This window comes from Amphiprion ocellaris, chromosome 20 (assembly GCF_022539595.1).
Source record: "Amphiprion ocellaris isolate individual 3 ecotype Okinawa chromosome 20, ASM2253959v1, whole genome shotgun sequence".
In the NCBI taxonomy this organism is placed as follows: Eukaryota; Metazoa; Chordata; class Actinopteri; family Pomacentridae; genus Amphiprion; species Amphiprion ocellaris.
Genome location: NC_072785.1, coordinates 18,312,935 through 18,327,537, shown reverse-complemented (window position 1 = coordinate 18,327,537; position 14,603 = coordinate 18,312,935). Strand labels below are relative to the sequence as shown.

General features: G+C 36.8%; 1 protein-coding gene and 1 long non-coding RNA gene across 2 annotated transcripts; one reads left to right on the top strand and one right to left on the bottom strand.

Annotated features, from left to right (window-relative positions):
* Positions 1-317: 317 nt before the first annotated feature.
* On the bottom strand, positions 318-3,250 carry LOC129347745 (uncharacterized). Its single transcript, XR_008599994.1, has 2 exons — positions 3,145-3,250; positions 318-921 (listed from the first exon to the last, which is right to left on the bottom strand). It is a non-coding gene; the product is annotated as an uncharacterized LOC129347745 (long non-coding RNA).
* A 2,734-nt stretch (positions 3,251-5,984) lies between these two features.
* LOC111577915 (interferon alpha-inducible protein 27-like protein 2A) lies at positions 5,985-10,262 on the top strand. The gene is made up of 5 exons (XM_055005742.1): positions 5,985-5,994; positions 6,049-6,201; positions 9,449-9,478; positions 9,606-9,767; positions 9,959-10,262. Exons 1-5 carry the CDS (start codon positions 5,985-5,987, stop codon positions 10,039-10,041), a joined length of 438 nt encoding a protein of 145 aa, XP_054861717.1. The 3' UTR covers positions 10,042-10,262.
* Positions 10,263-14,603: the final 4,341 nt, after the last annotated feature.

The window sequence follows — 14,603 nt, the reverse complement described above, 5'->3', positions numbered from 1 at the left end:
AACCCAACTTTCAGATAATATTTGTTGTCTGTGATTGTAAGACTAAATTCCTCCACATTGTGGAACTGGACTGAATTTCCCAAAATGGAAACATGGACAGAATTTAACACTCATGTATCCATGGCAACGCTAACGTTTCTGCTTCTTACCAAAGTTCACAACACAAGTAAAGATTTTAATATAAAACTTCAGGGATGACTGCTGACCATAAGTATTCTGATCAATACTTCATGATCAATATCAGGACAGATGTTACAACTCCAGCTGTTGCATTAGACTGCAGTTATTCACAGAGAATTAAAACATCACATTCCTCATAAAAACTAGATGGGACTTTTATTAAATAAAGTGTTGGTGAATAAACAGTGTAAAAAGTGCAAAGCAGCTCCATTAAATCAGGAGATGTGAGACTTCCACAGCATGGATCACCATCTGCTGTGTTGATTCATAGCTGAATGTCAGAATGAACTGAGATAGAAAAGCTGCTTTGAGCTGCAACATTACAGTCTGACAATCCAACACCATCACAGTTTTCATCTGGTTGTTTTGCTTCAACATGCTGTGAAGTTCAGTTTTTACCTGAATCAATACAGAGATTCTATTTCCAACCAAGACTGGAATAAAAATTAGAATGTTATGAGGTTATTAATGCAACTAAATCCTTTCAGATGGAAGGATTTACTTCTAAGTTCTAATTCAAGTTTCAGTTGGAGCACATTGCATTCACAAAGAAAAACAGTGAAACCTTCATAGCAACATTTAATAAACCTAAAGCTTCCCTGTTGGCTCATTGGTGGAGTTTGTTACTGAGCATCTGAACCTTAAATCCAGTGAGACGACCATCTTCAGTCGAGGCCAGTCAGAGAACTTCAAGACCTTCCATCGGCTGGACCAGATGTGGCATCATCTCCCTCTGAACATCTGGATGACAGGAGAAAAGACAGAAATCAAACACAGATCACAGAAATACAATTTATTCACTTTCATCATTTTATAAAAGTAGCATGAACTTTATTAAAACTTGACATCAGTAACGAAAGTAAATGTTTTTATCTCGTGTTGAACTAAATTTAAATTAAAGTCAATTTTAATGACAGTTTATCCTGAGAGGAGTGAGAATGGAGCTTTTCTTTCCTTTTTAGAATATTCCCTCAAAATATTATTGGCTTTAGAAGCATTTTTCTCTACTTCTTTTTAGATACCTCAGACTGATACACTTTGCTGGTTTGCAGATAATTTCATGTACAATGACAATAAAGATCTTCTATTATAACATATTTTGCTAAAACAAGAACTGCAAACCTTCTCAACCATCTCTCAGTCTGCAAAATTCCAACTGCAACAAAGAATTATCTGATGTAGTTATTATTATAATCTTTACTGAACCTAGCCCTGGAATTAATAAAAATCTGTATATGGATATGATTTTCTCTGATGGGACCACTATGGAAGCTGCAGTAATTATTAACTATCCTTTGAAGGGAAAGATTAGGTCTTCTTCAGGTGGATAAAAAAATGCTCTCCCTTAAAAAACAAAAAACAAAAAAACTGCATACAATAAAGTAAATCTCTTCTGCACTGCACACATACTACACTTTTGTATAACTCTGGATGTCAGAGTAAAGGCAGACAGATCCACTGATCAGCCACAACATTCTGACCACTGAAGAGAACAACATCCATCATCTTGTTCTAATGCAACGTTCTGCTGGGAAACCTTGACGTTCATGTGGATGTTTGACATGTACCACCACCTAAACACTGCAGGACAAACAACCCCCTAGTCTCCATGGCAACAGCAGTCCTTGATGCCAGCTGCCTCCCTCAGCAGGACAAATTAAAACTATTCAGGAGTGGTCTGAGGAACACGACAGAGCTAAGCTGTTCACCTGGGTTCCACACTCCCCACATCCAGATCTGATTGAGCATCTGTGGGATGGTCCAGGATCAGCCTGGTCTAGGTAGGACCCACCCTGCAACCCACAGGATCCACAGAATCCACAGGACATCCCCAGAGGTTCTGATGAACCACTGGGTCAGAGGAGTTTTAGCAGCATAAAGGGACCAACACAGTAATAGTCAGGTGGTCAGAATGTTATACTGTTATATTGTCATGCTGATTATATGATCAGTAAATGTTACCATCAATTATAACGTCCACATTGATCAGGAAAAAAAAACAAACTATCAGTTCATTCAGAAACTGTGGGGTTAAACCTAAAAACACAGACCTCAACAGCAGTTTGTTTCAAAGCAGAACACCAGCTGGTTTTCACTAAAGAAGCTTTCAGAGCAACAATTAAATGACAGTTTTGTTCTCAAGTTCAGAGTCAGCCAACATAATGTACACACATCAGGAAAAAAAACTTTTATAAATATTTCATTTGTATAAGTACTTCTAAACTTATAGATACCTCGTTCTAAGTTTGATCAAATCACGATAACTCTGTGTCCTGTTGTACGATGTTTTCCCAACAGATGGCGCTACCATCATGAATGGAGCATCAACAAGTGACGTCTACAACACAACAGAAATGTCTGGAAGCCAGTGGCCACCACTTTGAGCACCTCTTGTAATTGTAGAGGCCAAAGATAATTTTTATTAATCTCGTGATGTCTGAATAAATTTGGTATTGAAATATTTATGCAAGTTTTTCTTTTCCTGATGTGTGTAAACATTATTTTGGCTGACTCTGTATGATGGGTTTCTGACAGGTCACTAATAGGGCTGCCACAAACGACGCGTCGATGAATCGCCTGAGCACGATACGTCATCAAAAGCGGAAGTGAGCGTGCAATGCAACAGAAATCACCGTCCGAGTGGAGCGCGGAACACGCATGGACATCCGCGCTGTATCGTGCATATATAGTATATGCACGATGCGGCGCGGATGTCCGCGCCATATCGTAAACGCGGATGTCCACGCTGTATTGTGCGTATATAATATATGCATATACTATATATGCACGATACAGCGCGGATGTCCATGCGTGTTCCGCGCTCCACTCGGACGGTGATTTCTGTTGCATTGCGCGCTCACTTCCGCTTTTGATGACGTATCGTGCTCACGCGATTCGTCGACGCGTCGTTTGTGGCAGCCCTAGTCACCAGGCAACATCTTTTTATAATAATGACAAACATACCTGCATCCTACAGGAGTGATTTTCCTCATGTGCAGGTAAAGATGTGTGAGGAGCTTAGAGATGACAGGAGCAGGAGTCATCCTCACTAATTCAGCTTCCACCGAGAAACAGAAAGACCACAAACAAACACACTAATAACAACAAAGAGATATTTGCAATATAATCATGTGTAAATGTTAATTAATTATTGCTTGGTAGCTGCCTCGATATCTCAGCTTTTGTCCACTAAATGTTATCATTTTTTTTGTTTATTTATATATATATATATATATATATATATATATATATATATATATAAATAATATATATACAATATATATATATAAACAAAAAAATGATATATATACATATATACATATATATACATATATATACACAATATATATATATACATATACATATATACATATATACATATATACATATATACATATATATATATATATATATATATATATATATATATATATATATATATATATATATATATATGTCTTTGTTCAGTTATGGTCTTATGTTGTTCTCTATTTTTGATCTGCCAATGGGACTTGAGATGGAAATTAGCCGTATGGCTACAATCTCTCGTATTTACATGGAAATGTACATTAATACGAATTGTCCCATTTTAAAAATAAATAAATGAATGAATGAAATGAATGACTAATAGACTCTCAAACGTTCAACCTCACAGCCTCAAAATATCTGTTTAGGAAGTGTTGTGTTTCTAAATTCTGCTGAAAGCATTGACAGACATTCTCTTACAAGGTTGTGTAAAAAGCAGCCTGTCCTCTGAGCTACTGAGAAATCTTCCTGAACAAAGTTTCTACGTGTAAATCGGCTCAACAAAAACTAAAGCCTCAGTCACAGATAACAGGTATCGCAAATTAAAACAAAATAAACAACTTTCTTTGTTAACTCAGACTTTCTGCTTCAACCTCACAAAAAGGGGAGTTGAACTCAGGTGACTGAAAATGAACGGCTTGTGCAGTTCTAGATGCAAAAGTAGGATGTTTCAACTCATGTTTTACTACAAATACATACAGTAATAAATAAATACAATGGCTGGTTGTTAGTTTATTCACTATTAATGTCATTTTATATACTGGATTGAACTTGAGCAGTGGAAGAGAGAAGGAATTCAATGAAATTATGGAGATTCAGAGAGGTAATGTTGCGCAATGTTAAGCGCGGTTTAATTCAAACCAGCTGAATGTTAAACTTCAGTGCAGCTCAACGGGTTTCAGTTAACCTTAAAGTAAAATAACTTTTTTAAAAGCTAAAATACACAGCAGAGAAATACAGGTTGAGAAAGTCATTCTACTAATGACGGACACCTGCGGCAGCAACTAACACAGGTGTTCAGTGGTAAGTTAGCCACCTGTGTTGATTAGCCCGCTAGCTAACTTAGCCGCTTAGCTAGCTAACGCGTCCGGACCAACTGCTCAAACACGACAAAACACAACTCTTCACAAGTCGCTGACTTAACGTACAACAAAACAACGCTGTTGGTTAGAAGTATTTCTCTTCTTACCGTGTTTTACTCCAAAAACAAGGTCAACAGCAGCCAGAGATACTACCAGTTGTGCCGACCATAGATACACATAAACTAGATACGCTAGCGGGCTGCACAGTGGCGTAGTGGTTAGCACTTTCGCCTTGCAGCAAGAAGGTCCCTGGTTCGCGTCCCGGCTTTCCCGGGATCTTTCTGCATGGAGTTTGCATGTTCTCCCTGTGCATGCGTGGGTTTTCTCCGGGTACTCCGGCTTCCTCCCACAGTCCAAAAATATGCTGAGGTTAACTGATTATTCTAAATTGCCCGTAGGTGTGAATGTGAGAGTGCTTGTTTGTCTTTGTATGTAGCCCTGCGGCAGACTGGCGACCTGTCTAGGGTGTCCCCTGCCTTCGCCCGAGTCAGCTGGGATAGGCTCCAGCCCCCCCCCCGCGACCCTAATGAGGATTAAGCGGTGTATAGATAATGGATGGATGGATAGATACGCTAGCGCGCTGTCTTCAGTAGATATCTATGGTCTGACCAATCACTGCTCTCTGCCTCTCAGTCAGTATGACCAATCACTGCTCTCTGGCTCCGCCCTCTGAGAAACTTGTTGTCGTTTGCCTCCACACTTCCTGATGACCACTTCCGGTCTCAGAAAATGAAAAAAACTGACCTTTTTTCGTTTCTGTCTCTAACTGATTTTATTTTCTTGTTATTCTAAATATAAAATGAAAATCAAAGCATTTTTAAAAAATCGTATATCCCTTTTTGACCATGAAAAGGAAAAATGCTTTGTATTTAAATTTTAATTTTTGTATTTTAAAACGAAAATCAAATAACCACTGGTTTTTTGTTTTTCAAGACCGGTTTCAGAACGGAAAATCCAATTACCAGATCCGTACACGGACCATAAACCTAATTATAGAAAAATGATCAAAAGCAGAATATATTTATTCATTTTTTAAATAAATATGTGTCTATTTATTTTTACTTGTTTATTTATTTATATATGTATATACATATACATATATACATATACATGTATATATATATATATATATATATATATATATATATATATATATATATATATATATATATATATATATATATATATATATATATATATAATTGAAATAATAAAAAGCAATAATCAAAAAAATAAAACTGATGTATTCTTGCTACAGTGGGTTTTACAGGGCTAAGCAAGGATTAGTAACTATTTACATGGATTTTCTTGTGTGTGTTTCCGTGGCTGTTGCTGGCGTGTTACTATGGATAGGTATGCCTTTGAATGGCCTTTTAGGGTCTTTTTCATTCATTTTAATGATATCTTCTTTAAAGCATGATTTGCTGTATCATTTACGGATGGTGTCATAAGAACTTTCTGTGTTCTGGTCCTTGTGCAGTGGCTCTGGCTCCTGTTGCCCTGGGAGCCATAGATTTCACCCCAGCTGGAATAGCAGCAAGTTCCTATGCTGCAGGCATTCTGCCATATGCTGCTATTGTCAAGTACGAAGAAGTGGCAGCAAAGAGTCTGGTGGATGTTTTGCAGTCAGCAGGTAAAAAACATAATCAATCCTGTAATAATCCACTTCTTTTACCAAGGATTCCTCAAAATCTATTAGTATAATCTACCTTGAATATATAAGGCTCAATAGCATGTCAGAATGTCACACTGATGAAACCCTAAAAAGCTGGTCGACTCACCCGTCTCTAGGGCTGTGGGTCAGGAGGGTTCCAGTCATCTTATGTTCTTATATTTTGCTATATTCCATGCTAAAACATCACCATATCGGCAGGACAGTTTTCAGCAGGTTTTATTCACCACTCAGCCCAACAAACGCTGACCACGCTCTCCCTGACTCTCCCACGGTCCTCCATAAAATCAGTTGTACCAAAAACAATAGAAATGCGGAACAAACATCTGGGACACCGAGCAGGGCAATAAGCAAAGACAAAACAATGAAATATCTGACCAAATAATCAATGAAATAAGATCCAAGGCACAACATAAATCAACACCAAAATAGTAAACAAAATAAAGCAAATGCAAATTAGCACAATCATACACAAATCCAATGCTGCACTGAGAACAAAGTTTTTCTCTGTTGCTCAGTTGCTTGACAACATTAGATAATCATCTGCTTTTATTCCTCTACAGGAATTGACTTTCTGTCTTGGACTGCTACTAAAGCAGGGAATCTGATGGATGTTTTGCAGTCAGCAGGTATTTTTATTTGTTTATGTTGTTCACAGTTGTATCTTAATGGTTTGCAGTTTGTCTACTGAGAAAAATCTTATTCGATCATTTAATATACAATCAACCAACTCTCAAAAAAAGCTTTCTCCTGATCTCCTCAGAGTCTACTGATTTTAGTTTTATTTCTGTAGTAGATTTAATGAAGCCATGCAAAATTTTACCTTGTTTTGACCAGCTACCTATTCCATGGTGATATGGCCTTTGAAGGTTTACTCAAAATGCACTTTTAAAGTTTTCTCTCATTAATTATCAGTGTTCAGGGTTCCAGTTGTTTCTATGACTGTATGTCACATACATTAAACTGGGGCAATTTTCATGTAGAAACTATGGCTGATCTCATGTTGTTGATGTTTAAAGTTGGTTATAGAAAGAAAAATGTGCTGAACAAAAACAAGGTTTTTACTTTAGATTATCACACCTAGAGTAGAATTGATTTGGTTGCAGTTTTTAACAAAGCTTAAATGTGCTTTTCATCCCTCAAAATCAACAAATATTTAAATGATGAAGTCAAATCTTGCATGGATTCATTAAATATACTAAACTTACTGTACACAAATCAGATTCTGAGGGGGTCAGGTGTGAGGTACTAACCCGACTACACTCACTCAATTAGGAACACGTGTTTATTTAATAGGATCAGATCTATTAACAACATGAATCCACAAGCCTAATCTGTGTTGTGTTAAAGGTCCAGGCTGGAGGTGGTGTTGATAGTGTGAGAAATGTTTCCTAGCGCACTTTAGGCACAATAAAATGAGTGACGGTTTTGTTGTTGACTGAAAAAGCTACATTAAAGATCAGGATGAGTAGGTGGATGGATGGATGGATGGATGGATGGATGGATGGATGGATGGATGGATGGATGGATGGATGGATGGATGGATGGATGGATGGATGGATGGATGGATGGATGGATGGATGGATGGATGGATGATAGAAATGTGTTTTTGTCATCTCTGTGCATAAAAGAAGATCACAAAGGCATAAAGACAAAATATATACATCCAAAAGTCACATCAGGATGTCAGCACTGGGAAATAATTGTTTAATATGCTGACAATACCTACTACATTTATGCATCCATGCACTAGTTTGACATTTCCATTTTATTCAAGGTATTTAGATAGAGGAATTCAATACATTCAAAATAAAATCCAAAACTACCATGAGATACTCATTATTGCAAAATATTGATCTAGTAATAGAGCAGAATGAGGTGAAAAAGTTCATTCTTTCACTCACTTTCTTTGTTTTTGGTGCAGGGGATTATATATCCTCCTGGATTTTCCCTGATAGTATGGCAGGCGATCCAGTGCAGAGTTAAGACTGTTGGTTTTAGATGAGACTTAAATTTGTGATTTTAACACAGATCATGGCCACTACTTTTGTGGACTCCATCGACCACAGCATGAATGTGCAGCTGACATGTCTGCAGAAAACACAAAACTCTGTGAGTATAACTCTGTCTATATGTTATTCTTTTGCATATTTCATAATCTAAATGTGTGTTGTCTGGTGTAAAGGTTTGTCTCTCATTAACTCTTGCTTGTGTCCTTAGAATGCAGAAGAAGCCTGATCACAGAATTATTCATGTGGAAATTCAAGATAAGGCTTCCTGGTCTAGTTACACTCAAACACTTCCTGAGTGTTATCTTAGTTTAGCATCAGGCTCCTACAGTGCAGGCATGATGACCTCAACCCTTTTTGCTCCTTACTGGGAGGAGTATGAGAGAAAAACTTACTAGTAAGATAGTGTGTAATCATTTATTTTTACCTTTCCGTTTGTCTTTTGGATGCCTCGTATGCATATGATAAAGTGGCATTAAAACTCTTAAAGAGATATACACTACCAGTCAAAAGTTTGGACACACCTTCTCATTCAATGGTTTTTATTTAATAATTTTATGCATTGTAGATTAATACTGAAAACACCAAAACTATAAAAGAATACATATGGAATTATGTTGTAAACAAAAAAGTGTTAATCTTCAGTATTCATGTACAATGTCGAAAATAATACAAAGAAATTAAAAGCATTGAATGAGGTGTGTCCAAACTTTTGACTGGTAGTGTATTTCTTTTGAATTCACTGTATTAAAAATGCCTGCACGGTGCATCAGTGGTTAGCACCATTGCCTTGTAGCTAGAAGATCCCTGGTTTGTGTCCCGGCCTGGACCTGGGATCTTTCTGCTTGGAGTTTGCATGTTCTCCCTGTGCATGCGTTGGTTTTATCCAGATACTCCAGCTTCCTCCCAGTCCAAAAACATGCTGAGGTTAATTTGTAATTTTAAATTGTAGGTCTGAATGTGAGTGTGATTGTTTGTCTCTATGTAGGCCTGTGATAGACTGGTGACCTGTCCAGGGTGTCTCTTGCCTTCACCCTAAGTCAGCTGGGAAGGACTCCAGCCCCCGCGACCCTAATGAGGATTAAACAGTGTATAGATAATAGATGGATGCATTACAAATGGCTGCACAGTAAATGTGTTTGATGCTGCCAGCTGAGCTGCAGATGGATGTTCATTTTTGTTTCTGTCTTGTGTTTCAGTAACAGCTGTAGCTATTGCAGCAGGCGCTGGTAAGACACTACAGAGTGCTTTCATGAATCACCTGTTGGCTCTTTCACTTTAAAAATACTTATCACACATCATCCTTTTCAAAGTATCCTGATCACTTCATACAGTTTTCCTCTGTGTTCTTGTCAGGTGGAGCAGTGGTCTCTGCTCCGTTTGTTCTGGGAGCCATAGGTTTCACCTCAGCTGGAATAGCAGCAGGTTCCTACGCTGCAGGCATGATGTCCACTGCTGCTATTGCTAATGGAGGAGGAGTTGCAGCAGGGAGTCTGGTGGCTATTTTGCAGTCAGCAGGTAAAGATCAGTGCTGTAATAATCAAGTTCTTTTACCAATAATTCCTCAAAATCTATCAGTATAATCTACCTTGAATGTATAAGACTCAATAGCATGTCATAATGTCACACTGAGAACGAAGTTAAAGTTTTTCTGTGTAGCTCAGTTGCTTGACAGCATTCATTAATAATCTGCTTTTATTACTCTACAGGAATGGCTGGTCTGTCTGGGACTGCTACTGCAGCCGTGGCCAGTGCTGGAGGAACGGTGGGATTTTTGGCTACTCTCATCTGAGATGAAGCTGGAAATCATGAAGGGATAATACATACGAGACAATGTATTTGCTTTTGTAAATTAGAAACAAATGCCAACAATATCAGTGAAGTCGAACTTTATCTGTCAGTAAAGTAAAACTTGACTGAAATCTGTGGGCAAAAAATGTTTCTGTGTTTTTACAAAGCACATTTATATTGTCAAATTGTCCAAAATAAAGAGTAACAATGAAGGAATAATGAGCATTTGAGAAGCGTTTATTGGTTGTTATTATTTGTTATTATTATCTATATATTGTATATACAGCATGGCTCTGTCTTTATATCCACAAGCAAAACACTAATAATAAGAGGAGTTAACTTTAACATATATAATTTTTATACATTCATAGTATTTTGTGATTTTCCTGTTTTGTTTTATTTTTAAAACATATTTTAATTCAAGAAAGAGATTAATAGTACAGGAGTGAGATTCAAGTAAATACAATATCTTGAATAATTTGTCTCGTTTTAACAATCAGAAACCAAACGACCCTCCATCCCATACCACCCACATGCTGCTGGACAAGAAGAAAGAGAAAAGAGGAAATTCTATAATTAAATAATAATAATAATGACTAAATACAAAAATAATAATAATTTTAAATGGGGTGGTGGAGGGACATTATCTCCCTCTCAGTGTTTAATAGCACCATCAGGGCCATATGGTCCTATGGAAGAGTGCTAAATCTATCGAAATGAATTGAACTTAAAATGTGTCAATGTTATCTACAAACTCCTTTAATACTTTAAACATGAGTTTGACTCACATTGACTTAAAATTAAGAGATAAATGAATTAACTTGTTAAATCAACTTTATAAGAGACAAAAGTAATTCTAGCTCCTTTGAGACTCTTTTTTGTTCTTGTCTGTAGAGAGAACAGACATGGTGGAAACCTGCTCAGTCTGTAACACATGTTAAATTATAGTTGTTTCTTTTAGTTTATCCTGCTGTGGCTGTGAGAACTCATAAGATGACTTTGATCTAATTCAGAAAATGAAGATCACTTGCATGCTGTTTCTATATCATTCTTCAGTGTATGACTGTTAATGGGTGAGGCAGTTTCACTTGTTCCATTATAATGATGTGACGACAACATTATGTGTCAATCCAAACAAGAATCATTTCTGAGAAACTGAAACTTATGTTCAATAGCAAAGTAAAACATAGCAACATTACTTTTAAACGGAGTTCTCTTACAAATCAGTTTATCTGAAAGATGTTCATCATTATTTCACCTTTGACGAAGAGTCACAGAGAGGTTTAGAGAGTTGTAATAGTGAGGAAAAAAGACAAATACCAGCATATATTGAAATTTTTGTGGGATAATCCTGCTGTCAGCATTAGTCATATCAATACACAATACAGAATGTGATTAGTTCACAAAGATGCGTTCAGTGATTCACTTGTCTCTGGACTATGTTGAAGTTGGTGTACTCAGCTGTTTTGCTTGGATGAACTGTATGTTGGTGTCTGTCTCCCCCTGCTGTCAAGAGGAAGGATCATTTCAACCACTCATGTTTTCCAATCTTTTTAAATTTCTCTTATGAAGTCAAATGTTCATTATCCATATACTTAATATTTCCTCCTTTTTGTTCAAATCTAGGTTGTAGGTAACACGATGAAACTTTTTGCATTTCTGCAAGCCAATAGGAGGCTTGGATTTGGAAAATATTGTACATGTTGATTCTAGGTTTTTGCAATTTCTGTGAAATTATTTTCTCAGAAGTTTTTGAGAATTTTCCTGGATTTTTCATTGAATTATCCTACAATTTTATAGAAATATTCTGGGAATTTTACTGGAAATTTATCATCATTTTCCAGGAATTCTATTGAAATTTATGAGACTTTTCCTAAAATTTTATGGGAAGATGAATGGTATTCCATGAAAATACTATGCAAATTTTTATGGAAATTTTCCTGGAATTTTATGAAAATCTTATGGCAATTTTCCTGGAATTTTCACTGAAATGACCCTGGAATTTTATGGGAATTTTACAATAAATTTCTAGGAATTTTGTGGAAATTTTCCATAATTTCTATGGAAATTTTCCTTGATTTTCATGGAATTTTTTTTATAAATTCTATGAGAATTTTTCTGGAATTTTTTGGAAAGTTTCCTGGAGTTTTATGGCAATTTTCCAGGAACTTTATGGTAATATTCCAGGAATTTTCCTGGAATCACATGGGAATGTAATGTGAATTTTCCAGGAACTTTCCATTATAGTTTCAAGGGGGGAAAAAAGGAGAAGATTTTCAGGAAAGATTAACTGTTTTTTTTTTTTTGTCTAATAAATCTAAAATGTATGGCTTTGATTGAATGTAAAGAATCCAAGAGTTTTGTTTGTGTGAATATGACCACATTTTTGTAATAAGATGCTATATTCAGGCAATTACTGGCAATGAAATAATTTACAATTACAGTCCATCAGACAGAAGCAACGTCTGAACATAGAATGACATATAAAGCAGATCAGTTTTTAACTGAGAAGTCGACACATTTCTCTGGTCTCTGAGCGTTTTTTCTTGCCAGTGTTCATGAGGTTGCTGAACTTGTCGTGACTCAGTCTGCCTGCTAAGGCCCAGAGATTATCAGGCAGCTTTGTCAAACACATATAGTCAAAAATCAATTTTGGATCAAAACGTAGTCTTTGTAGTCTTCAAAAAGTTTTCAAGAAAGCGTCTTCAAGCAGTCTTCAGAGTCTGATGCGAATAATGTTTATTCAATACAGAGGATGTAAGCGCAAACATGAGCAAAATCTCGAGATATTAACTGATGACACAAAGCGTTACATCATCTTATATACCTTCTCCTAAACACTCCTCTTCCGTTCTGGATGGCTACAACCCATCATCTTAAGACCCAATCGGGATGTATATGATGTAATCATATCAAAAGTTAGACCACCTCCTCCTTTTTATTTCTGCTAGGTTGGCATTATTTCTGCTTAACTCAGCGTGCCCTAGATTTCAACTCACAAGTCCAGACGTAGAGAGGGCATGAACTTCCTGTCTTATGCCTTATATGTGCTCCATAGGCTTCAGCTGGGTTGCTGCTTTCCACAGGATTTTTCAGTGTACTCATAACTTCAGCTGACATGTTAGGTCTTAAATCTGGTTTACACCTCCTGTTCATCTAGTTTTATCATTTGTTCAATCTTAAAATGCCACAACAAACTTCAACCTGCTCCGTATTTTTCTTCTCTGCAGACAAGAAGAGAAAGAAAGCATATTGTCATATGATTTTTTTAGAAACGTTTACGCTTTCAAATCCCAGCGCATGTTTGGACCAGCTCGATCAGCCACCAAGTGTTTCTCACTCAGCTCTCCCTGTGTGTTCATGTCTACATTTTAGTCACTTTAGTTCTCTCAGAAATGCAAATGAATTTGGAAACTTTTACAGAAACAAGTGGTTTATCAAAAATAGCACATCTGATCATCTTAGAGAAAAAGCTGCAGATTCAATTATGAGATAGCTGTACCTTCATACTAACAAGCCTTGGTGGAGTCAGACACAGAGTGCTGGGAGTCACAGTTTTCAGCTGGCTAGGGACTGATCTCTTGAATAACCTAAAGAGCAATAGAAAAAAGAGCAATATAGAAGTATGTCATTTCATATTATCATAGGACTTGTTAAAAAAAAATGACTAAATGCAACCAGCTGTGAGTTTGTCACCTTCAGCCACTGCTTGGTCTGTTCTTTGTTCTGCAGGCCCAACACAATGTCCTCCGTACTGGGATGATCTTCAGCGTGTGCTCTCTTCTCTTTAGCTGCTGTTCTTTGTAGATCATGCTGTAGCACACCAGACTCACATCTAGCAGAGGCATCATCTCCTTGGAACTCTTATAGCTCTGAGACAAGCAAAACCAACATGTTAACAGTCCTACAAGTTCTGAAAACAGCCATCAGCTGAGAATTTTAACATGTGCTGTACTTTGTAGAATCATTTATTCCAGAACTTGTGCTGTTCTGTCTTAATAGAACAACACAATACCTCAGAATCCATTTGTTATTATGTACTGGTTAATTGATGAATAAAGGGCTTTTGATGATGGAGATGCAAACCTATGAAATCGCAGTCAGGCAGAAATATGTTACAACTAATCATATGTTTCCTGGTCTAAACAATCTGCTTTCCCAGCTGATATTTGATCAAGTAAGAAAAACACAGGCGTGATTCTAAACATTAAAAGAGCAATGAAACATTTCAAGAAATGGAAAATGTCACTTTATTGTAGAGACTTTGATTAGAAAACTGATACCACTCACATGCTTGCTATTTGCAAATGAACCGAAACAGAAATGTTACAGTCTGAGAGAAATTTATGAGTTGTTACTAGTCTATTTCCTGGAGAACAGCTGATTAAATCATTTGTTTTCTATGTGGCGTCTCTGCTGACTGCCAGCCAACCTCATCGGTTTAAACAGTTACAGTACAAAACTGCTCCTAAAACCACAAATTGTCGCTTTACATTAAATCCCAACTGTTGTATGAATTGCCCAATATCGTGTTTATCTGTCATAGATATATCCGTATTGTGT

Excerpts from the sequence above, each read along its gene's own strand:
- LOC111577915 (XM_055005742.1), top strand. Across the intron at positions 9,479-9,605 it reads AGCTATTGCAGCAGGCGCTG|GTGGAGCAGTGGTCTCTGCT; the intron begins GTAAGACACTAC and ends TGTTCTTGTCAG. Across the intron at positions 9,768-9,958 it reads GGCTATTTTGCAGTCAGCAG|GAATGGCTGGTCTGTCTGGG; the intron begins GTAAAGATCAGT and ends ATTACTCTACAG.